Source organism: Cynocephalus volans, chromosome 12 (assembly GCF_027409185.1).
Source record: "Cynocephalus volans isolate mCynVol1 chromosome 12, mCynVol1.pri, whole genome shotgun sequence".
In the NCBI taxonomy this organism is placed as follows: domain Eukaryota; kingdom Metazoa; phylum Chordata; class Mammalia; order Dermoptera; family Cynocephalidae; genus Cynocephalus; species Cynocephalus volans.
Window position 1 is genome coordinate 98390046 of NC_084471.1, and position 25820 is coordinate 98415865.

The 25820-nt window shown below is 42.7% G+C and overlaps 1 protein-coding gene across 1 annotated transcript in view; it reads left to right on the top strand.

The window, feature by feature from the left end:
- Window positions 1–1335: 1335 nt before the first annotated feature.
- The window catches only part of GRIN2B (glutamate ionotropic receptor NMDA type subunit 2B), a 285725-nt gene continuing 261240 nt past the window's right edge, over window positions 1336–25820 (top strand). Inside the window, exon 1 of the mRNA XM_063075751.1 lies at window positions 1336–1746. Coding sequence (XP_062931821.1) covers window positions 1336–1746 — 411 coding nt within the window. The remainder of the gene's footprint in view (window positions 1747–25820) is intronic.

Genomic DNA, 25820 nt, shown 5'->3' on the forward strand with positions numbered 1-25820 from the left:
CAAATTGCATAGGAGGGAACACCTAGCACGATGCACAGCATGTAACAGATGCATGATAAATGATTATCTAATACAAATCAAAGCAACATAAGCAGAGCCCGACCAGTTCTATTAAAATAAGAGGAGCTCTTGGAGAATGATAAAAAATGTACAGAAACAGCCAAGGCTTACATTCTATAGAGCACTATGTCCTTAGTCTGGTGCATAGTGTCAGATTTAGGGGCTTATATGGAAATAAAAAGGCGGGAGTTCTTTGTGAGTAAAAGGTGGTAAATCATATGCAAATATGGAGTCAGTTATTTCAGGGAAGTCACTGCTATAGGATGTCATCAGAAAAAAAAATGGAAAAATTTTCAAAGGTGGTTGTAACATTACTGCAGCTATTAATTGTATTTGTCTAAGTTACCATATTTTGATGCATAAACTGATCAGAATAATGCTACTCCTTGTAATAACTGATGATATGAGAAGTAGCGTGGTGTAATTTAATAGAATACAAATTGAAATACAATAGTCAGAAGATTTAGGTTCAGGTTTGTTTCACTTAATCTGTTCATGGCCTTGGACAGATCACTTAGCCTCTCTGAGCCTTGGTTTCAACATCTATTAAATGGGGATAATAATATTTCTCTTATTTTTCCCCCCTGGATTATTGTAGGGATCAATTGATATAATGTTTTTAAAAATACTGCCCTTGTATTGACTGTTCTTGTGATTTAATATTAAGGGTCCGATACTAAGAGGATTGCTGAAAAACTTTCTGTTGTCATCTTTGGGGCAAACATGAGGTGAGGGCAGCAACAATGTGGGGCATGTGTATCCGTAGATCCCTGTTCCCAGCTTATCTGGGCCATATTTCATTGCTAGCCCCCGGTGAGCCCATTCTGCTGCTCACTTTGCCTGGCCCCTGTGGTCCCCTTGGCCCAAGAGCAGTTCAAGGGTGGGTGGTAACAGGAGTGTCAGAGGTTCCGCAGCAACAACAAGATCCCCTCCAGCAGACTTCCGCATGTGCATATTGGTGCGACTGCCTGAGCCACTTGCATCGTCTTCCTCATTTGTGTCGGCCTGTTTGCTGCTGATGGCTATAGCAATGGCGTCTTGTCTTGCTCAGAGATTTCTGAGGCTTTTGAAAGTTTCTTTTTCCCTCATTCTGCTGAGCAAACACCAGAGATGAGACTAGGCTAGAAGACAGAAGTTGGGTTTTGTGATCGGGAAAAGGAGATAAGGTCCTTGACCTGCAGTATCCAGCCTCCTCAAAGACAGGTTATGTATGTGGGTCCTATTTTAACCATTCTCTCTTTCTCTCTCTGTTTTCAGGGAGTGGACGAGTTGAAGATGAAGCCCAGAGCAGAGTGGTGTTCTCCCAAGTTCTGGCTGGTGCTGGCTGTCCTGGCGGTGTCCGGCAGCAGAGCTCGCTCTCAGAAGAGCCCCCCCAGCATTGGCATTGCCGTCATCCTCGTGGGCACCTCAGACGAGGTGGCCATCAAGGATGCCCACGAGAAAGACGATTTCCACCATCTCTCCGTGGTGCCCCGTGTGGAGCTGGTAGCCATGAACGAGACCGACCCAAAGAGCATCATTACCCGCATCTGTGATCTCATGTCTGACCGGAAGATCCAGGGCGTGGTGTTTGCTGATGACACGGACCAGGAAGCCATCGCCCAGATCCTCGATTTCATCTCAGCCCAGACTCTCACCCCGATCCTGGGCATCCACGGGGGCTCCTCTATGATAATGGCAGATAAGGTAAAAGGGGGTGCAGCCAGAAGAGCCCGGGGGGGTTGCATTGAGGACTAAACATGCATTTGTTTTCATGCAAAACATGGTTATTGAGGGTGGAAGGTAACCAGAAAGCACTGAGTGTGTGGGTAGACCAGGAGTTAGTCTAATTGTTTGGAGATCAAAGTGAGGGAAAAATGCTGAGATCTAGAAGCTGCTATAAGTTTGAACAGGTTTGTGTGTCCTTTTGTTTATAAACTGACTCACTGGAATGACTGAGACAGGTTGACACTTGTAGCTCTGCGATACATTTTCCTCAAAGAGGCATATGAATAGTTCCTTCAAAACTTTATCAAGGACTTTTTTATTTTTATTGAAAGAAAAATAAGGCATACTTTATTCTTCTTTATATGTATTCCCCATACTGATTTCAAGAATATAAAAAGAAAAATCGCTGAGGCAGGTAATTTCTCTTCTTGAAGATACAGATGTCATAGGGGAGTCATTCTTGCTAAGGATTATCATGATCCTTGCTCATCACACACATCGATCTGCACATTGGAATGGATTTTAATCCATGGAACCAGTAGCAACTGCATTTTCCCTGTGTAGATTGGAAGGCCGTGGTTCGTAACTTCGGCTGCACATTGGAATCTGAAGAGCTTTCAGCACTGCTGCTAAATGTTTCCAGATTCCTGTTCCTGCCATGTTATAGACCCCTTTCCTGATTTACCAGAACCGTCAATAAACACAGTTAGTGCTCGAGGAAGAGGAACAGGGGATAAGCAGGATTTTAATTGTACAGGTAATAATTGGAGTCCTTGTAAGATTTTATCATGTGGCTATGAGAATTGTAGCTTACCGACAAAATCAGCCATAGCTGTCTGTAAGGGCTCTGATTGCTCAAGGGCAGTGTAGAAGTCGGTTTTAGAAAGACCAGGGTTGATAGTATCAGGATCATATCCAGTAAGCATTTGACAACGGTGCCTTCCCCTAGTGAGTAAATGAATGCACTGTTCTAATTTAGTATCTAATTTCTTTTTTTTGTTGATGGGGTAAGAAAATCCATTCAATGACTCCTATTTGAGGAATAAATTGACAAAGCAAACCTGTAGGACTATGTGGGGTATTTAAAACAATGAAATGAATGACTTGAGATTTAACAATGCGTGTTAATTGTCTGGAATGTAAAAAGGATTCAATTTGTTTTAATTCTAATTTTGCTTGTTCAGACAAATAACGCGGGGAGGACAGATCAGGGTCTCTCTTTAAAGTATTAAACTAATGTTGTAATTGATAAGTAGGAATACCCATGGAAGGGCAGAGTCAATTAATTTGGCCAAATAATTTTTGTAAATCATTGAGAGTAGGGGCTCCTGAATATGGAAAGATATATTTTGTGGCCGTGTGTTTCTCTGAGTGATCAGAAAACCAAGGTATTTCCAAGGCTCTGTTTTTTGAATTTTATCTGGAGCTATTTGTAAACCAGCATTATTAATTTGTTTGATTAAATGTAAATAAACTTGTGATAACAGGTCTGGATCATCATGAGCAATTAGAATATCATCCATATAATGATAAATAAGAGCAGTTGGAAATTTTTCACGAGTGGTTCGAATAGCTCGATCCAGATCCACGAAGTCCTGACAAACAGTAGGGCTATTAGTCATCCCTTGAGGGAGAACTTTCCATTGATATCTTTGAGCAGGCGCTCCTGCATTGATGCTAGGAAGGAGAAGGCAAACTTTTCTTTGTCCTCCTGGTGCAAAGGTATGTTAAAAAAGCAATCTTTCGGGTCTATGATGATTAAATGATAATTGTTAGGAATGAGGGCTGGGTTAGGGAGCCCAGGCTGTAGGGCCTCCATGGGAAGAATGCGGGCATTAATTTTTCTTAAATTACTGCCTGGGTCCAACCTCCAGAGATTCTGGTCATTGGCCTGGGCTTCAGGATTCTTAAAAGTTCTTCAGGTGATTCTAATGTGCAGGTAAGGCTGAGAGCCACCACTTTAAAGGCTCAAATCCTAGCCTCTCCTGAATTAATATTAGATCAATTGTCATGTGACAGACTAATTACCATCTAATATTGGTATTTATTCTCTAACTGCAGAAAAAGTGTTTTGTTTTTGGTTATATTTTAGTTTTACATTTTTCAGTTATTCAGTTATTTTTCCTTGCTTTATTGATTATTGTCCATCGCTTAGGTACAGCCCTTCTCACGTATGTACTGTCCTTCACAGTCATGCATGTCTGAGAAGGATTCATTTCACCACAAGTGCAATATTTATTATTTTTTATCACTTTGAGTTTTTTAAATGGTCTCTACCTTTGCATTGTCATCTTATACTTCTGATCATTAGTTTCAAAACTGCCTCTAATTTTGTACTTAGGAGACATGCTATGGGGTTAATGATGTTTGTAAACACCAGGAAACCTAGCACAGACACCACAAGCATGCTACCTGACCAGGTGAAAGCCACCACAGTGCAGCAGCTTAGACAAGACGGAAACTACTTTGTGTGACCACTATCGCCATCTGTCGGCAGCAGGCAGAGCTGACTAGCTTCTGTTTCAGAGCTTCCCTTTACTCAGTTTAGGAGAGGTCAAGTCGAAGGTATTAAGTGAAGAAACTTTGGTATCACATGAGAAGAACATTTTTCCATTCCCATGGGCACAGGTACAGAGGTTAGGAAACAAGGGCTGACACGAGTAGCCCGTGCTGAGGGAGCAGGGACAAAGTTAAGCAAAATGGAAAACCCAGTGAGTTTTGCTTCAGGTAGATTTTCTTAAAATGTCCTTAGCAAATTATATTTTATTTTAGCAGTGGCACTTTGAGGGCACAATATTGCATGGAAAGAGTCCTTATATGGATAAGAGCCAAATTTTAAAATCATAAATAAGTGCATACTTCTTTTGAGAGCATAGCAGGTAAAAAGGATTTTTTTTTTTTTTTTGCTCATGTGGGCTACTGTACAACCTATGTTATTTCCGCCCCCATAGAAAAGGTTATGTCTAGACAGGTTGGTTGCTTCTCTCTGGTACCTCTTACAAATCCACAACATCAGTATAAAAAATATGAGGTAAGAGGCAGACCATGTGGAGAGACTTTTTTGTTCACTGGTGTATCTAGGTGTTTTGAGAGTGTTTGCCATGTGTTAACACTTAGTGTTTTGCATGTATTATCTTATATAATACTCTTAATTACCCAATGAACTAAGTGATATTGGTTAATCTCTACCTTACAGATGGGGAAACTGAGCCTCAGAGAGGTTAAATAACATATCCAAAGTGATGTGGCTAGTAAGTGAGAGCCAGGACTTTAACACTGGTTGCTGGCTCCAAAGGCCATGTGCACTATTGCCTCTTAAGAAAATGCAGAGGCTGGTTAAGGTCTCACATGCCTTCCTACCCTTTACTTTCTCATCTGTTACATAGCATTGTGGGGAACGTTATCTGACTGAAAGTGATCCATCACTTGATTTATAATCAGACAATACTGCAATCTAATTATAGGAGAACATTAACAAGGGTATGAAATGGTGTAGCACGCAGGAGGAGCACGATTCCATAGAGGCCTCATTGGCCACTGGGATAAAGGGAGAACTGAAGCCAGAAAGGTGGATTCTTCCAGGTGACTGTAATGAAATCCCCTCTTGTCACTTCCCCCTTACTCCTCCCTTCATTGCTACCAAACCCAGATATTACGTCTTATCTTCTCTCTTCATTAAAAAAGAAAAAAAAAGAAAGGTAGGCAATGAGTTTTAGACAGTTTCCTAAAATAGGCTAAATGATATCTAACTGGCTTTTCACTTGAAAAGAAGAGTTTCTAAAAGAGGCAGCAAGAGGAAAAAAGAAGAAAGAAGCAGGTCCTAATAACTGGAAAGTTGGAGGCTCAGTCACAGAGGGTTGGATGCCTGCATGGGGGGCTGCAGAGGAGGATGTAGCAGGAACCACAGGGACTGAGAGGGGGCAGCGCCAAGCTTCCCAGGAGCTGAGCAGAGGAATGTTCATGGGCTTAAAGGATTTGCATGAAGGCAAATAAGGAGCACCTCAGATCTCAGAGAAATAAGCCTTTGGGGCAAGTTTCAAAAGTAAAACGCCTCAAAACCTAAGGCCAGGTTTGTTTATTTTTTAAATAGAAGTTTATTTTTAAGCACCATGACCGTATTTTACAAGCAGAATGAGGGCACATAGTCAGCCAACTTTGAATTGACTATGGGGCAATAGGACAAAACATTTGAAAGTGCAGCTGATGCAGAAAACCTAAGACACATAAGCTGGGCCATGTTCAAGTCTCATAGTAACCAGGTAAAGGATGATAAATAAGCCTTCCATCCTGCTTTCCCCCTCTAGGAGACAGGTAATCTCCACTCTGTTTTAACTTAGTTTTGTTGTTGTTAGTTTGATTCAAATAAAACAGCACTCTTTACAATAGCCAAGAGTTGGAACCAGCCCAAATGTCCATCATCGGATGAGTGGATATGGAAAATGTGGTACATCTACACAATGGAATACTACTCAGCTATAAAAACGAATGAAATACTGCCATTTGCAACAACATGGATGGAACTCGAGAGAATTATATTAAGTGAAACAAGTCAGGCACAGAAAGAGAAATACCACATGTTCTCACTTGTTGGTGGGAGCTAAAAATAAATAAATAAATTCACACACACACACACACACACAAAACGGGCGGGGGGGGAGAAGATATAACAACCACAATTACTTGAAGTTGATACGACAAGCAAACAGAAAGGACATTGTTGGGTGGGAGGGGGGAGAGGTAGGAGGTAGGAGAGAGGGAGGTTTCGGTAATGGGCCACAATAATCAACCATATTGTATATCGACAAAATAAAATTAAGAAAAAAAATAAATTAAAAAAAACCCCACTTATTAAGTGGTCTTGTGGAAGATTGCATTACAGGGATAAAGTCCCTGTGTTCAAGGAGGTTTGATGTAGGGAGGCAGCACTGTTCTAAAGACTTTAGATGAAAGCAGAGATGCAGTTCAGCACTTCAGCATCTGGTCTGATAGAATGTATGAATCTTGGATATGCCAGTTAGTCAGTAAAAAAATTAATCAGTGCTCTGCTTTCCCAAAAAGGAAATGCACTTTATACTATGACAGAATGAAGTGTGGGAGCTAGAAGAGTAGAGGGGTTAGAAGCTCAGAATTTAAGAGTCAAAGCTTGACTTGGGAATCTGGACTAGTCACCAGTGCCTTCCTCTCAACCTTGGTTTTCTTGCCTGTATAACAGAGATAAAAATATATCCATCGTAGGGTTGTTGAGGATTAAATGAGATAATATGTAATAAATGCTTCACTAAGTGTCTGGCATAGCATCAGCAGATGAAGGTGACTGTTGCATGGAGCAGTGAGAAGACAGTGAGGTGGTTGCATGATACAGGAAAAGATGGGAATTAAATAGCACCACGAACAATGTAAAGACGATTCTGAATTGAAGACCAGCCAAGAAGGTAGCTGAGGTGAAAAAGGGCTCTGAGCCATGTGGTGGGAGTCTTGATCTTGCCCCACTAGGGAAACTGAGGCCCATCAAAGGTATGGAAGCCTGCCCTAGCCAAAAAGGACATGTTTGGTTAAAGAAGAACTCTAACAAGGAAAGAATTGCTAAGCGCTTGTAACAGAAGACCGTTGAGGATAGTAACGGAGAATGTTTAAAAATGTATGAGGTGCCTTTTGGCGGTTTCCCACCAGAGTATAAAGAGCCTATTTTATTTTGCCTGGTTATAATTGCTTTTATTCTCCCTGAGATCCTGGATTTAAGATACCCATCTGAATCTAAATAATGAAGTAAAGCTAGATGTATTTCCATTCCTTTCTACTGATCATCTGAAATCTTTCTTGCGTTTTCAGATTTTCGCTTACAGGGGTTAAGTAACTAATCCAGGATATCACAGTTCACAATTAGCAATGGGACTGGGATTCAGAACCCAGAAATACCGATTTCGAAGCCCATGCTTTCTATTATACAATTCTGCCTCATAAAACACTTAACCGAGTCTGATTTTTAGTCTCCTTTCTGATGAGCATTGGAAATTTGGGCAAAGAAATCACTTAAGCTACATGATATGCAGTTTACAATTTATGAGATATAAATTTTGTTTTTCTGCCCTACCCACTTTACAACATTTTGAAGATAAAATGAAAAGGGAAAATTTTGGCACAGTACTGTGCAGACAGACACTGTAGGTGAGGGAAATAAGGAACGGTGATAAGGAATGTCAGAGTGACTGACACCTGTCTGTCACTGGCGTTAGGACCAATGCACATAGCTTGGGCAATGGAAGTTACAGGAGGATCAGGCAGGAGGATACATGATACAATCTCTAATGCTGCAAGAATGGGAGAGAAAAGCGGTAGGGTCTGGAAATAGGTGGGTTGATCAGAGTGAAGTAGAGCAGCTAACACATGCATCACACTCCGTATGTCATTCCTCATTAAAGGACATGCAAGAATATTCTTGCTATGGAGTTTGTTGCTATGATTGTTTCCTTTCTAAATTGCTTGGCTGTAGATTGATGCTTTGAATAGAATTCTCATTGTAGTGGGTTGAATTATGTCCCCCCAAAACTCATTAGAGCTTGAATTGTGTCCCCTAAGATTTATGTATTAGAAACTTAGCCCCCACTGTGACTGTTGAGGGAGGAAATCCTATTACGGTGAAAGGTGGAGCCTCGAAGAGGTGATTGGACTGTAGGATCGTGGATTAATAATGGTGGTCAGGGGAGTCGTTCTGAGGGCTTTGAAAGGAGAGTCTCTCTCTTGCTCTCTCTCTGCTCTCTCTGCTCTGCCATTTTGCAATGTGAGACCCTGCCGCGACTGAAGTCATCGCCAAAGAAAGCCTTCATCAGCTGTGTTCCCTGGACTTTGGACTTCTTAGCCTCTGCCACTGCAAGCAATAAATTTCATTTTCTTATAAATCACCCAGTTCCATGTATTTTGTTATAAGCAACAGAAATGAACTAATACACTCATTTTCTGTGTAGAAAGCCACATATTGGAATCTAACTAGGGCTAGGAAGACAGCCTCTACTCCTCTTTGGGCCCATCTTCTCTCCCTCTTCTCCCATTTCCTACACCCCCCGCCCCTCCACCCTCACCCTAAAGACAATGTCTTTAGAGAACGTAGATGAGCCCGCAGGCATGTGCAACACCGTGAATAGACTATTGCCTCCCATTTGTTCATGTGGATGTGCATCTCCAACATAATTTGAAACCGAGATGGCCATATATTATTTATTCCTTACTCCATGCTTCTTCCATAACTTCCACTGTCTCTGAGTTCATTACCTTGCTTTTATGTGTCTGTGATATGGTATTCCTTGGGACAGAATACTCCAGGAGCAAACTGTGGTAGTATAGCATTAGCTAATGTAGTATGCCCACTTTGTGCCAAGCACGATGTTAATGAGCATTTACATTCTTTTGCAATCCTGTGAGGTAAGGAATATTGTTTCTTCTCTGCTGATGGAAAAACTAAATCAGAGAGAGCTTGTGTAAAATGAATACAACTGGTCTAGTTATCTGTACACAGCTAGACCAATAGTGGGACTGGAATCTGAATTTAGGTATGCTTGACCCTCAAACATTTGCCCAGTTCACACACTGTGGAAGTAAAAAAAGAAAAGCTAGGATAGAATTGCTTACTTGGAGCTCAGTTTACCCTCTTCAATTTTCTCTACTTCATTGAATTATACTTTGGGGGAAGATGGGTAGAGAGTTCTCTCTAGGACCCTGTGACTTTACAGTAAAGCAGCTCTCAAATCTGTCTGGATTCCTAACCTTTCCACCCGCTTCTATGGAATGTGGTTCTTCTTGGCCAGCACATTCTCTCTTTTAAAATTGGAGCTACCATTTGCTTTGAAGAGACCAGCCACTTGAAGTCCAGGTATAGTTTTAATACTTGTAGGAATTGAAGGCCCAGAAATTGCTTAGGCATTCACAGAAGTAAAGGCACTTGGTGCTAGAAAGTAACATGTGAGCCATCACTTCTTGCACATTCTGGCTTTGGAGCCAGTCAGCTTGAACTGTGCTCATCCTCAGCCATGTGACCTTAGCTGTACTCTTCAAACTCTCTGAGCCTCAAAATCTCCATCTGTAAAATGGGTGCAAAAATAACACATAGTTCATAGTGAGTAGTGAGACTTGTGAAGAAATGTACCCAGTGCTTGTAAACAGTAGGCTCTTGTATAGGCTATCTCATAGTTCCATGTACTAGACCTTACCTAAATCATTTGAGAAAAATGAGATCCTAATTTTTCTCATTAATAGAAACAGAAGAGATGTTAACATCCTTCACTTTCAACTTAGCGGATAAGCAGCCGCTCAAGGTGTTACACCTCTATGGTGATGCAGTTGCTGATTGTGACATGATCAGAACTTACCAAGATTTTCAAAGCAGAGACATAAAGGGATTTCAGTAAAATGGACACACATAGGATATAAGCAATGAAGATAAGTCAAGAACATTAAAAAAGCATAACAAAAAAATAGCATTTGATTCAAGGGTCACTCATAGATTTGGAAGTGTTGATATATAAGAAAAAGTGAGTTATTAGATGAGGGAAATATTAAAAGTGAGAGGTTGGACATAGGAATATGTTATAGATGCAGGAGAACAGTTAATGCACTAAATGTCATCAGCAAATTTTTAATAGATTACATTGATTTTGCTAAAAAACTGCTTAGATTATGATTTTGCATTGAGTATATTTATTTTTATTCTTTCTGAGACTTCTGTAATTCTGTCTTTTTGCCTTATTCTTGGAAATTATGTTTATTTACATTTATTCAAAATTGTATTTTGATTCTGTAGTTTAAGGGTTCAGCATGCAGTAGAGTAACATTAAAAACTATTTTTATTCCACTTTCCTGAGGACAAAAAAAGTTTATTGCTATATTTCATTTTACGTGGACAAAGACCTAAGTCTCATAAGTCAAGAGGTTGTCTTGAGAAAGAATAATATTGATTGCTCATTTATTTATTTTTGTCAAGCTCTGAGCTAGTCGCCTTCTTTGAACTGGGCACCTCGTATACGTCATCTAGTTTAATGTTTTCTTTGAATTTATGAGGCATATATTTTGTTTTCATTTTACAGATGAGGAAACTATTGGTCAGAGAGGTTGACTGTGTTGCCCAAGACCTTCAGGTAGTGCTTTGCTCATGGTGGCTTAAACAGATAGGCATTTGCTGGTGGTTCAGAACAAGAAGCCTGGAGACAGAGGATGCTGGGGTAGCTTGCAGCTCAGTGACGTCAGGGCTGACATCTGGGATTCTTTCGGCGTTTTTGCCGTGGCTGGGAGATGGCTGCCCTAGTGCTGGGCATCTTGCCTATACTCAAAGGAGGAAAAAGGGCGTGTGGGCATTCAGTCAGGAAGAGTTTTCCCCACATCCTTGATCTCATGAGCCCAGCGATGTCACATGGCCAACCCTGTGGAGATTGTGAGTCTCTCTGGTGTAGGGGGCAAGAGGGGCAAGGGGCTGGAGCAGCTTTGGGGTTGGGCAGCAGACCATGTGTCTCAAAGGACATAAGTGAAACCTGGGAATTCAACCAGTGTCCATGTGATCTGAAAGTCAAAATAACTTTAATTTCTCCTGCTGGCGCCAAAACCTGCTCTTGTGTCCTTGTTCTGGCCTTCTCATGTGTCCTCCAGGGCTAGGACCTTGGTTCACAGTTACCTCCTTTTCACCCTAAATTATTCACTTATTTCTCCCTACTGGCATCTTCCATCTTAGGGATTCTTAGGAGCTGTTTGGAAATGTATGGGGGTGGTTTTTGGGTGTCGTAGTGACTGGTGTGTCTGTGTGCTACAGGCACTTAGAGCCTAGAGACCAGGCATGTTAAGTGTATGTGCAATGTCTTAGTATCCCACAGTCTCACTCAAAATATTAATTGTGCTTCTATTGAGCATTAAACATTGCTGTGGCCCATGAACATGCCCAAATCATCCTTACTTTAGACAAACAAACATGAACACTTTCCTTGTTCCCCTTTCTCCCTCCCTCTCTCCTTTTCACAGTTCAGCCCCTCAAAGGGTGGTCTCAAATGGCTGTTTTTACTTCCTAATCCCTCACTTTCTCCAAAATCACAAATCCAATGGACTTTTCAAGTTGTTCTTGACGTTCTGCAGCACTGAACACTGGTGACCCTTTTAGTGCTAGTCACAACAATTAGGATGACAGGAGTACTTAGATTTGTCACAGATTTGCTGACAGTGGGAAGGAGAGAGAGTAGAATTCAGAACATGGGTGGGTCACATAAGTGGTGATGTCCAGTGAGCAGCTGGATTTGGGCCTGGAGATGGAGTGATTGGGGTGAACACACCCGTGTGGGTGTGCGCCTCACTAGCAGGAAGGGGATGGTCAAAACCGTGAGGGTGGATGAGATTGCACAGGGCGAGCAGTGGAGTGGGGAGAGAAGTGGGTCAAGGACAGAACCTGGGGGTGCTCCATGGTTTGGGGGATGGCCAGAGGAGGTGGAGAAGATAAAGGAGCTGAGACAGAATTATTAGAGAGATGAGAAGAGAACAGAAAGGATGAGGAAAGAGAGGCATTTTAGAAGGCAAGAGAAAGTTGTTACCCATCTGGGCATCAGCCCAGACCATCCCCTTCCCCTCATACAGTAACGGAGACTTGTTGGGGCCACCTTCCAAGGATCTCTGAGATCCTCGACTCTGCGCTCACTGCAACGGCCAAAGGGACCGTCTCTTGTCTTGTCTGCATGGCCACGTGGACACTTCCCTGCGATTCTTCAGAAACTCAAATCCGATTGTGACATTTTCATCTAAAACTCTGCACTGGCTTCCCACAGCTTGGGATACGATATCCTCCACCTCTCCAGGATTTCTCTTAACCTCCCCGCCCTTGAACAGTAATGTCACAGCTCCCAAAGGGTCCTGGCTGTTTCACATCTCTGTGCCTTTGTCTGTGCTGCCTTCTCACCTTAGAATGTCCTCTTCTTTGTCCACCCAGAAACACCTATTCTCGTCTCAAGAGAAGTCATGGCACTTCTTGTGTGAACCCTTTTCTGACTCCCATCTTCATGGAGTTTACCATTTCTCTTTCTGGGCTCCACCTGTGCCCTATGTATGCTTTTACTGTCGCCTGCCTTGTTTACGTATCTGTCTCCCTCACTACAGAACAGGCTTGTTGTGGCCAGGGCCGCGCTTTATGAGTGCCTTATTCCCAGCATATGCCACAGTGGCTGCTGCATAGTAAAAGCTAACTTTTATTAAACAGTTAACACTCACTGATCTTTGCGCTCTACGTACACACTGTAGTGGGTTCAGTGGTGATCCTCCAAAATATATGTTCACGTCCTAAGCCCTGGAACCTGTAGATGTGACCTTATTTGCAAAAGAAGTCTTTGCAAATGTAATTAAGTTGAGGATCTCGTGATGAGATCATCTTGAATTATTCAGGTGGGCCCTAAATTCAATGGCAAATGTCTTTATACAAGATGGAAAAGGGGAAAACACAGATACAGAGGAGAAGGCCATGCAAAAAGAAGCAGAGACTGGAGTTATTTAGCCACAAGCCAAGAAAGCCACCAGGGGCTGGAAAAGGCAAGAAAGGAATCCCCCCACTGCAGAGAGAGCATGAGCCTGTGGACACCCTGATTTCAGACTTCTGGACTCCAGAACTGAGAGAGAATATACATTTCTGTTATTTTAAGCCATTGCCTTCTATTCTCTCACCATTCCAGTGTTCTCGTTGCTCACATAAAAGCAAATGTTGTAAATGCTCAAAAATTAAAACTGCATGACATAATCAGTTGAGGGGATAGTGAGAATGAAGGCGTTAAAAAACAGCAAGAAAAGAGGAAAGGAGCTTGACAGAGTTTATAGAGTTTAGCTTAGTGTATGGTGGTTGTTCTTAAACTGACTGGACCTTAGAATCAACAGGGGAGTTTACTATTATTATTATTATTACTACTATTATTATTTTAATACAGATCCTCTGGCCCCACACGCAAGGATTCTGATTTAATAGGTTTGGGCAAAGCCCCCCTAATTGTTGTTCATTTTTAAACTTCCCCAAAGGGGTCCTGAGATACAGCCAGGTTTGGGAAGCGCTGGTGAGCAGAACCCGTCGTGTTGTTTAGCTGAGGATGTTCTGTGATGGGCGAGAATCTATTTATTGAGCTTTCTTTTTATGGTCCCCACTGCAATGCGTTTGTGTGGCTGCTTAATAAAGATTAAGAAGGAGGAAGAAGAGTTGGAGAAAGATGGGAAGATGCTAAAGGAGATGAGGAGGAGAGGCAAGGAAGACAAGGAAGGGAGCATGGGGGAAGTGATGAGGAGAGGCAGCGGAATGCGGAGGGTGAGAGTCAGCCGTCGGATGTCAGGTTCAACACCTCTCTCGTCTCTGATGTTCAGCCGGAGTGCAGGCGCTTAAGGGTCTTGATCTAGAATTGGTTAACATGCTCTTTTGGATATGTTTCGAATCCTGGATTTTCCCTGGTTAGTAGGAGACTCGAGGGGGTGCTAGATCCGGAGTTTCAGAAGAGGTCAGCTTCATTCTATTCCCCCTTTAAAAAAACCAAGCACCTGCTGCATGTCAGGTGCTCTTCGTATGAGGGAGTGCTTTGCCGGCATTTATCCAATTGCACTCTTAAAGGAGAGCTAGGATTTTGGCAGTAGTGTCATTCTCCTTTTTTTACAGATGAAGAAACAGGATCAGAGGGGAAAGTAACGGGCCCTTGGTCTCACACTAGTAGCGGCAGTGTGGAAACTGGACCCCTCGTCTGAGTGACAGTAAAGCCCACGTATTTCACCAGTCTGCTTCCCTATCTCCTGAGCACTTTCACTTAGTCTTCTAGGGACTTCTAGCTATTAGCCCTGGAGCAGGGGCCACCTGCAGCTTGGGCAAGGTTGAGTCCTCCCTTCCCCGGTCACACTTGATGAGAACCCAAACATATAGAACAAAAGAACAGCTGGTGGAGGGAAGAAAGTGGGAAGAGAGAAAAGAGTAGAAAGGGGAAGTGAAGTAGAGGAGAAAGGACGTGGGGGTGGGCAAAACTGTTGGGCCCATTCCTGGTCTGCTGGGACCTGCGACTGCAGTCGCCAGCAGCTCCAACTTTCTCCAAACTCCGAACTCTCAAGAGTGGAGCCGAGACCCTCAAGCCCAGAACACTTCCAAATGGATCAGATCACTGACATTTCTGGGATTGGGGAATTTGGTTTTTCTACATTGGTGTGTGACAGGAGAAAATGAAATCAGAGGTACATCAGTCTAAGGTCTAAGATTCCGTCTCAGTGGGTGAGAATTGACCAGAAGGGACAGTGGCTTTGCCTCACTGTCCTGGACAGCTGTAGGTCTTGGAGCAACCTTTCTTCCTACTTCTTGAATAGTCCTAGAGAATCAGCTGTCACTGCTGTTACCTTGGACCAAAATCCTTACCTGTTACTAGGGGTGGTACCCAAAGGCTGCTTCCATTGGCCCCTCCTCAGACCCTCCTGCGGTACCTGTCCTCATGCTGGGCCCTCAGCACCTATTCTCCCTGTTACTTTCCCTGGTGACCAGAGGCCTATTTATGTGCCGGAGTAGTATTCAGGTGTGTGAAAATTGTCCACACCAGGGTGGTGGGACAGATACCCAGGTGGGCTCAGGCAATGCATGTGAGAGGTAAGTTTATCACACAGTGTGAGAGCCCTTTCCAAAGGCAGAGAGGCCCTAGGTCACCTCTCTGCATGACTGGGATGGTGCAGCACACAGGCACGCTCAGCATGTACTTGTTGGTAAGTGGATCCTTTGAATCAGATGGGAACAGGCCATATGCTCTTGGAAAAGGGCCTACATTGCAAGGTGGGATGGCTGAGTGAGGTGTGTTTTTGCCCAAGTTCTTTTCATCTCTCACATCTGTGACCCTGTGAATAACTCTCTTCCCCGTGGCCCCGGCTGGTCGTTGCCTGGAACCTCTGCCGGAGCCCTCCCCTCTCCTCCCCTCTGAATGGAGATCGCAGAGCATCTCCTGCTCGAGGTGGATGGCTCAGGAAGCCAGAGCTGACACCAAGCAGGGAAGAAGTCAGCATCTTGGAGCCACAGCCCAGGGAAAGAGGGGTTCGGAAGAGTGAGCACAACTCCCAGACCAGGCAGGAGAGGAGTGGGGACCAATGTCTGCTGATGTCCAGCGGCTGCGACAGCAGAAGCTACGGTTGCTCTCATGTAGGCCATGGAAGTTTTTCTCAGGCCAAGTAGGGCACAGGCTGAGCAGCAGGACCCAAGACAGGGCTGCTGTGCAGGGAAGAGAGAGGGGTGGCAGCCAGAGCCCCGTTTCCTGCCACGTCACTTTCCCCGAGTCGTCCAGCCCAGCTGCATCAGAAGCAGCTAAGAGACAGGAATACTTTTCTCATGAGTGCCCTAGTCTCTGATTACCGTGGCTCTCTAAGACTAAATTTGTGGCTAATTTTACCCAGGAAAGTAATGTGGCCTTTGGAGTCCTAGAAGTTCTCCCATTTGGCCCCCATAGTTCCTCTGCCCAAGGGGAGGTCTTACTGGTCAATGACAGGGAAGAACCGATAAGCCCATGAGTAGTTAGTTACTGGTGTCATTTCAGTCCTTCCTGAAGGGAGACCATTCAACACTCACTATGAAAACTCGTCTGTAAAGCAGAGGGAGGATACGGACCCCGTTTAGCTCCCTGGACGCTCACAGAAGGGTGCTTTCTCTCCCTTTGGTGGGCTCTCATCCTGTGCTCTCTTTCACCCAAGAGAGAGGCTGCCTAGTCATTGTAGTGGGGGCTGCTGATGCTTCCAAGAGTTGCAAGTGTCTGGAGCTGGCTTCTTGTCTGCTGGGAGCTAGCACTGGGGCTTGTAGAGATTCTTTACTAAAACTTCTAAGTAGCAATCATGGCCACCTTTGTAATTCTGATCTCGATGGTCAGTCCTGGGAAAAGTTAAACAATTGGAAAAAAAATGTATTTTTACTTTTTTTACTCCCTTTGCCCACGTTCCTCTCTCCCCTTTTGATGACTCCTACCTCGCTCAGCTGTCCAGTGTCCTTTTTCTGCCTCTTGGCTGCCCAGAGGACTCCCCTCTCACTGGTCCCCACATTGCCCTCTGATGGGACTTCTCCAGGAAGCACTGCACGGTTCAGTCCTGTGTCTGTGCTCCACATAGACCCCGAGTATTGTTTCCTTGCAGGTCCCTGTTTCATTTCAAACTTGGGAGACAGTCTATAAGACCAAGGCCTTGCTAGGTTTTAAATAGACAAAAGTAGCTAGTGTGTTACCCTTTCCACGGACTCTTATATTTTAACTCAGGGGAAGAAATTTGTAACAGTAGAATTTCAGATACCATGTTGGGTCATAAGGGAAATGTACATTTAAAACTGAAGGTACTTTCCTGACTGCCACAGATCATTCCATTCCCGAGGAGCAGGAGACTTGGCTCCACTGGGAGACTGTGCTGTGAACAGGAGCACTTAAAGGAAGCCACCTGAGTAGGGTGCCACCTGCCCCGGGGCCTTGGGGAGCATTATGTGCAGGAAAGCAGAAGGATTTTGAAGCTGCTCCTGGGAAGTAGAAGAGAATCAGGCAGAAGTGGGAAGCCCACATGAATTGATGAATTCTGATGCTTTCTCGACTGCCCTAATTTTCCATTCTAGAGAGAGGGCTCAGATCCTACTTTCTGCACTAAGGACTCTCAGGCCTGTGACTGCCCCATAAACTCAACTCCTGACCTGCCTCTGTGGGGCTCCTTCTCTGTTTCCTCCTCTCTCGGCTTCTCTGATTTCTCTCTCTCTCTCTGTCCTCCTTTCCCTCCTTGCTCTGCTCCCTGTGCCCCCGTCACCTCCTTTCTGGTTTGTGTCTCTCTGTCCTTGGCTCACCTTGTTCTCATCTTCACCACGACGGACGCTGTATGTGGCTCACGCAGCATCTTCATGCTTCAGCCTGTCGGTGGCGAGGTCCCTCAATGGCCTACCTTTGGACCTGGCACAGTTAAAAGTTCCCAGGTGGTCTGCTCTTGACTTTTGGAGCTGTCAAACATTAGCTTCATAGTCTGTGGCAAGTTGGTTCAGTTGGCCAGAGCTTGGCATTTAATGAGGCCAACCAAGGACATGCATCCTGTCTCTGTGAAACCCTGTTAGCTCTCCCCTGCACCATGGCAGAGAGGTCCCCAGCTGCCACCTGCATATCCACACCCTGGGTCATGGTGGGTCTGGCTAAGGAGCTATGGCTGGATCAATGCTCACTTATTGATAAGGGCTATCAGTAATAATAATATATATTTTTAATTAAACTTTTTATTTTGAGATCATTGAAGACTTGTGTTTTATTATTTTAAAGGCCTAAAAAGAGTTTGAGTTTAATATAATAGATAGGATTCAGGCCCAGACATACCTGGACTCAGATTCTGGCTCTCTGTCTCATCGGCTCTATGGCCTTAGCCTACTTAACTCTTCTGTGCCTCCGTTTCCTTAGCTGTTCAGTAAGGACGATGGTAACAACCATGACTCGTGTTTGGCCTCTCAAACGCCCTTTGCCTGCTCTCATTTCTCTTCCTCTCTTGTTCTGGATCTATTTTGTGATACTGTTTTTGGTCTTAATTATCCTTTTATTTCTACCAATGTTTTTACCAGTCAATCCCCCCTCGCTTCTCTCTTCTCCCACCTCCTGATGCTTAGCCTGCTCTTCCTTCTCAGTTTCTTGCTTTCTCCTTCATCACACCCTCATTGAATTTTCACTTCCTTTGCAAATACATTTTCTGATCCATTTCCTTCTGTCATTCACTATTTTGGGGCCATTCGTAGCTTCCGGGAGAATGTGCAGCTCTTAATTATTTATAAGCATGTGAGAATAATTACAGAAATGATTTAATTACATTTTTCATACAGATCCTAGCAGCATCGGCAGGGCTAGCTGGTGATGGAGTTAAGGCATCTTGGCAGGCAAGCTTGACGTAAAGAAAGGCTGAGTTTGGATGGGTTTGAGGTGGGGATGCCTCTGTAAACATTCTAGAGAAGTTTTAATCTCATTCATCAAAGAACTGAGGAAAAACCCACACCAGGCAATTATATACAGCTAGGATTATATAAAATGGGAGTTTTGTGTCACCAGTATTTGAATTGCAGGGACAGGGAAAGGGCTACTTAAAAAAAAATAATTTGGGTCATATGAGCAATGCAGTGGATGGAATACTGCTACTTATTTCAGGGGGACTTTATTCTCCTTTGGGCTGCTCAATGGGTTGAATGAAAATATTTATTTAGTGGCAGCAGGCATGACAGTGGACTAAAGTGAGAACAAGTCAGGAGGCCTGGTTCTCACCCTTGCTTTATAACCAACCACAGCTATCTGACTCTGGCAGGTCCCTTAATCTCTTTTGCCCTCTTTTTCTTCATCTGACAATGAGTGAGTTGGGACTTACAATCCATTTGAGAAGTTTCTGACCAATGTCTAAGAGAAGAGAAAGTTGAGTGAAGGAGAGTGTGCAGATGAACAGGGGAAGCCACCAAGAACATACTGGAGTCAGGTGAGTCGAGTAAAAGTAAGCAAAGGAAGTGTGGAACAGTGGCTAAATATGAACCGTGTGGTCAAGTGATGAGTTTTTAAGCTGCGTCCTTGCTGGCCGACTTAAGATTTGGTGTGTGGACGGGACCAAGAAAAAGTTGCAGCTTTTCCCATGCAGTGGGGAAAGGCAAGGGAATTCCTGAGAGGGGCACCCTGTTTTCCTGCTCACTCCACCCTATCCTTTCCCTCCATAGGAATCTGAATAGACATGTTATCTTGCTGTACTGGGCCGAAGACCGTTTCCCTGGGTGGGCTCTCAGAGCCTGTGCCCTTATTTCACTGCAGAGGACACTGAGGCCAAGAAAGATTAAGTGGCTTGCCTGAGGCCACACCTCAATTCTGTCCTGGAGTTGGCCTACTTTTCCAGATTACCAGGCCAGCCTCTGGTAGGACTTTAACCTCAACAAAATACCAGTCCTCTCTAGTAGTTCACAATCTAGCAGATAATATGCTATAATGAATTGCTGTTTCTCCTCTGTCCTGACTAGAGGTGAGGACAAGGGCAAATTGAAGTTAGGATTGGAGTGGGGGGGTGGGTATGACATTTTAATGTGGTCCGAGATAATTGATTACAAGTATATTTGCAAATGAGTCAGATATTGACAAATATATATATCACTTAATGAATTTTTTGATTATAAATAGTAGAAGACCTATATATTGGGGGTTGTATGAATTCATGATAATCGTAGGCAGGCAGATGGAAAGCAAAATTGGATAAAGTAAATTCTATCCAGTTGAGAGTCTTTAACAATCAAAGAAAATTTCAGAAAACAGATGTGTCCCAATTACTCATAGGCCATAGACAGCTTTTACCTTTTCTCCAAAAATGGTGCCCTGAGGTTATCCCTTTCACTTCTTATCTCGAAGCATTTCTCTAACTGAGATACTTAGGAAAGAAGGACTCAAGTACACAGGAAAGTTTATGTGCAGCTAAGGATTTACACTGGGGGCAGGGAGCGGGGGGGGGGGGCTCCCAGAAAAGAAAGGACTGGAAAATCAGAAGAGAGATCAGGAGGAAACTTCACAGTATATGTAGTTAGAGGTGGGAGATAAAACATATAACCAAACCTTATATTTTATGATGTTTTACAGTTTTCAAAGTAGGTTTATATACTTTGTCTCAATTTGATACACTTAGCAATTGTGCAAGATGGGAAATTGAGTCTCGGGTTATGTCTCTGAAAAGTGAAGAGAAGCGTGACCATCATCCCCATCATCCCCATAAGATGCTAAGAAGATACACGATACAGCAAAGGTTGAGAAATTATGAGTTTCAAGGCAAGGACTAGAATCTAGGTCTTCTGGCCCGTGTATTGAGTGCCATGTGAAGCACGGTGGAGTGTTTAATGATGAGATGGGTGGTGTCAGGTTAGTGCAGGGAAGTCAAACGGAAAATGCGGGGGATTTGGCCACTGGCATTCTTCGCAGACCTTGGCTGATGAACTTGAAGTTAAAGGAAGAGCTTAGAGGGGACTGGAGAGGATCATGAAGGTACTTATAGGGGAGAAAAAGAAGCTATGGGTCTACTAAGTGTACATGCTTAAGAACCTAGAAATATTGGAAAGGCTGGGCTGGGATCTAGGAGGGAGAATTCATGGGTAAAGGCCTGTACAGAGGAATTTTAAAATAAAGACAAGAAGTATTAAATCTTAGTTTAGTGAACAAAAGGCAACATCATTCAAGCCAAAGACGACAAACCCAAGTCTACCACCTCTCACCTTATCTGGCCTCTCCTGGAGAAAAAAGGAGCCACTATTAAGGCTTTTTCTACCAGGGTGCACTTAAACCTGTTCTGAACAAAACCCATAATGGGTTGGGACATTTTCCCTTCATTAACACTTCATTAAGCTTTGTCGGAGATAAGTCTCCTAGCCAGAGCCTGGCAAGGAGCTCTTACTGAGGTGATAATGAGGAGGAAATGTACTAGGTTTTTGGCCTGCTCCAGAGTTGTTGAATGTAGGCTAAAATATATTTTGATAATATTGACTTTCAAGTGGGTATTAAATATCACTTTACACTGGGTGGTGTAAATAGAATGCATAGACCCAAACAGAAAGAGACATGCAGGCCTATATAACATGACACATTTCAGAGAGATTTGTTGAGTTGTCGCAAGCAAATTATAGAAATCTGAGCCATGCTGGTTTTTACAAATGACGGGATCTTGATAGATTTGCAACTTGTACCTGTTATTTTACAAAATTCCTCTTTCAAAAACAGACAGAACAATCTTGTGTAGCCCTAATCGATGTCTTCTGACTGTTTAATATTTATCAGCTACCAGGTGTTCTTAGAATTAAATAGTGCTCCCTTTCTGGTAGCTTTCCTGGTGCTCCTAAAAGTCATGTCACACTGATTTAATGTCCCGTGAAAGCCTAAAGGTGCAGACATTTTAAGAAAAAAAGTGTATTTTTATATTTAACCTTTACTTTGAAGAAGCTTTTGATTTGATCATCCACAAAAATTGGAGAAATATTAAAACTGGATCAAATGTGAATGGCCAAAAAAAAATAATAATAATAATATATGAATGTCCCCCAGAAGCATTTGATGTGGACACAAATGGCTGGAAGATCATACTTATAGTAATCAGCAATTTAGTGTCAACCAAGGTTTTGGAAGTGTTTGCATGTTTGCGTGTGTGTGTGTGTGTGTGTGTGTACATAACAAATGGAAACATGGTGTTTTTTAGGAGGTTTTCCTAGTGTTGCTATTATAGTTTTTTAAAAAGCAGTGTTGTGACAACAATAAAGCAGATTCCCTAAAAAAAAAGAAAACTACTCACTCCACCATTTCGATGAGCAACTAATCAGAAGAGGAGTTGGAAAGAGAAGATTAACATGTATGGAACACCCGCTATGTGTTAAGACCTTTTGTATGTGTTATTTCATTATACTTCTCTTAATTATTTTTTGCTGGTGAAAGCCCATCACTTCTCTGGACCTCCCTTTCACCCAATTTCCATAATGAACTGTAGAAGTTAGCCTTCTTTTCAGGTCCATTTTCACAGAAAAAGTCAACATTTTGACAATTTTATCAAATTATCTTATGAATAGCTCTTTGGAAAGTGGTCTAGAATTAATTCATTCATTCAGTAAATATAATTGAGCATCCGTCAGTGTGTTAGACCTGGTGCAAATCACTGAGGTTATAGTGGTAAAGTTGGAGAAATAGCTGGCCGTAAATAGGATTTTAATCAATAGTAACATGCAGAATGCTTCACCAAAGAAGAAAATGGCACTGAAATTAGATAAGGAAGACTGAATTTGAGAAACTAAGATCTTGGAGGCCATCATGAAAAGTTTGCAGCAGTGAGCTACAAAAGCCAGGCATGGTAAACTTGGAGACTTTAAAGGCTTATATCACAGGGCTAAGAAAAATAATACATATGAAAACTGCTGATGATAATGACACTCAGTAGGTGGTTACCTATCAATGTTAGTTGAATGTGAAAAATGGAACAAAGAAATTAAAAACAAAAATTCCAACTATAATACAATGAAAACCCATGTGACTGAATTCAGAAGATACCTGAGTGGGGAGTTGTATTAGTTCATTTATGTTGCTTCTAACAGAATATCTGAAACCGAGTAATTTATAAAGAAACAAAATTTATTTCTTAAAGTTTTGGAGACTGGGAAGTCCAAAGTCCAGGGAACACATCTGGTGAGAGCCTTCTTTGGTGGTGACTCTGTAGCAACACAAGATGTCACATGGCAAGAATGCGCAGAGCAAGTGTGAGCTAAACTTCTCACTGGCTGTCCTTATAAAGCCATCAGAACCACACCCATTACTCCATGTATCCATTCACAAATCCACAGTCCTCACAATCTAATCACCTCTTAAAGGACCTTCCCTTCAAACCCCATAACTGAATTTCCCACCTTACATTGGGGAAGGGTATTCAAGTGAACTTTTGGAGACATATTTAGCCCATAGCAGGAATGTCATGTTGGAGTATGATTTTACGAAGCTCCCTGGAGTCCCTTGACCACTGGCAGTGACAGTCCCTTCCCTGAGCCTGCTCTTCTGCTGTGAGTACTCCAGTCTCAGTGGAGTCTTTGGTGTTTCCAGGCACATAGCTTTCCTTGCCAGTTGCCTGGAGGAGAGGTTCCTGGTTTCTCTATTTACAGACTGATTATATTATAATGATGATAGCAGTGGTGGCATGATGTAGCATGGTGAATCTTTATCTTCCCAATTAGAGATTTTTAAAAATCCCTATCTCACTATTTTAAAGAAAGGAAATGGGAGCTGAAAACAAAACAAAGCTAGGAAATACATGATCTCAGAATAAAGGACAGTGCTTATAAACTGGATACATTTAGCTGTTTCAACAACTCACTACACTGTTATTTTTCTCATTTCTCTGTGGGCCATGATAACTCTATCATGGATTGTCATTGATCCATGGACCAGTGTTTAAGAAGCACTGGTGTAGATATTATCGCTGGAGGCAGAGTTCCCAAGAAAATTACTTCTGTAAGAGCTCTGATCCAGATATGTCCTTGAACTGCTGGTCCAGAGCCTGACAGGTGGGGGTCTCTGCTCGTATCCCATCTCTGACAGAAATTGTGGCACAACAAAGTGTGCGGCACTGACGTTTTGTGGCATATCGTGTAATCTCCCTCAGTGACAGACTGATGAGGTTTGGGATTGGGGAGGAAGTGATCAATGTCCTCTGTCTGCACTTCAGCAAGTATTTTGTTTCTGTCCTGTGTGACATATTCATCAATAATCTGGGCAAATAATCTACACACAACTTCCTGGCTGGAAGGTTATTTCAAAACCATGATCTAGAAGACAGGGCTTATCTAAGAGTTAGGAACACTGGATTCAAACCCTGGCTCCAGCATGGCTAGCTGTGAAATCTTAGACAAATCACTTCATTCACTGGGTCTCAGTTTCCTCATCCATGAGATGGGAATTGTAGCTCCTGAGGCTCATTAAGTTGTTTTCAATGTTAAAAACCTAATTGTAACTTTACATTTACTCACAACTGGGCTGCTCAGGCTAAGAAAAACAATATGTTTCTATGCTTTGAGTTAATGTTATATCAGCTCATTGATGTACAGTTATCTCACGCTGTTCCAGTATCAATTTATAAAAAGAGGAAAACTATCATTACTTAATAAGTACATGGAGGGCCGAGCCCGTGGCGCACTCGGGAGAGTGCGGCGCTGGGAGCACGGCAACGCTCCCGCCGCGGGTTCGGATCCTATATAGGAATGACTGGTGCACTCACTGGCTGAGTGCTGGTCACAAAAAAAGACAAAATAAATAAATAAATAAATAAAAATAAGTACATGGATACAGAGTATTATTCACACACATAGTGGGGAATGAGTTTTCCTCTTCTGGACCCTGGAGAATCAAGCTGAGGGAGTTCTTCATACATTCACTTTTTAGAAATGTGTAGAAAAAGGATAAGACAAGTAATTCAAGGCTCAAACAGGAAAAAAAAATACCCCCAAAGATGTAGCATTCAAAGAGAAAAATCAGCTATGAAATATTATTTTAAAAATAAATCAATAAGGAGAAGTACCAGGGCAGTGTTGGGTGGACTTGAAAACAGGGAAACCCCCAAATAGGCAGCAGATATTCGCGGGAAAGCACGGAAGCCAGCTTGAGAAGAGCAACTGAAACTGTGTGCAGCTAGTGTAAGGGGCTTGCAGGGGCCGCGGCAGTCTGTGGAGTTTCTGGAGCCCCTCTAACTCTTGAAACAGACCCTCCAAGGCTCCCTTCTCTGTGGGGACAGGACCCCATAAAGGGGAGAAACTGCTGGGCATGCGAGGGCCAGAACAAAGTGTGCATGCCAGTTGTTAATGCTTTGACTCTTGGCTCCCCCCCACCTGCCCTTATTCCTCATATCAGATGAGCTCACAAAGAATTGTATACGTTTCCTAAGTCTGACCACCAAAAAGCCTAGAAACAATGATTAACCCAATAACAACAGCATCCCTGGAGCCTGGATTGTGGTCTTGTAATATGGTTTTCCATGAAAAGAAATCAGGGCTTTTTGGAGAAATCCCTTGTTTCAAGTCTGGAACAGGAAGGTACAAGGTACAAGATGAGCCTGGATCACCTTGACATCCCAGCTGGCAAGGAATCTCTTGAAGACTAATAGGATCATGTCAAAAGGACTCAGGAGTCAGTTTGAAGAGGCTCCCATTGGATCATGTGGGTTTTAATGATAAGAATTGCAATAGATTTAAATCAATCAAATAGGTTTAAATGTATGGGTTCATTATACTATTAAAAAGCAATTGGCTACCCAAAAAATGAAATAAAAATAAATCAATAAAGAAACATCCAGAGATTCTGGACATATAGAAGATGGAAAGTGAGCTAACAAACTGAACACATACTTTGCTGCATGCAAAATATTTTATTTTATTACACTGATATTTAATTGCATTATATTAATTAACATATTACATTAATGATATTGTTTTGATTTCCCTATAATCCTGTGTGATAAGTACTATTACTTCTATTTTGTACACGAAAAAACTGACTCTGAGAGATATTGAGTGGTTGTAAAGGTTGCATATCAGGTAA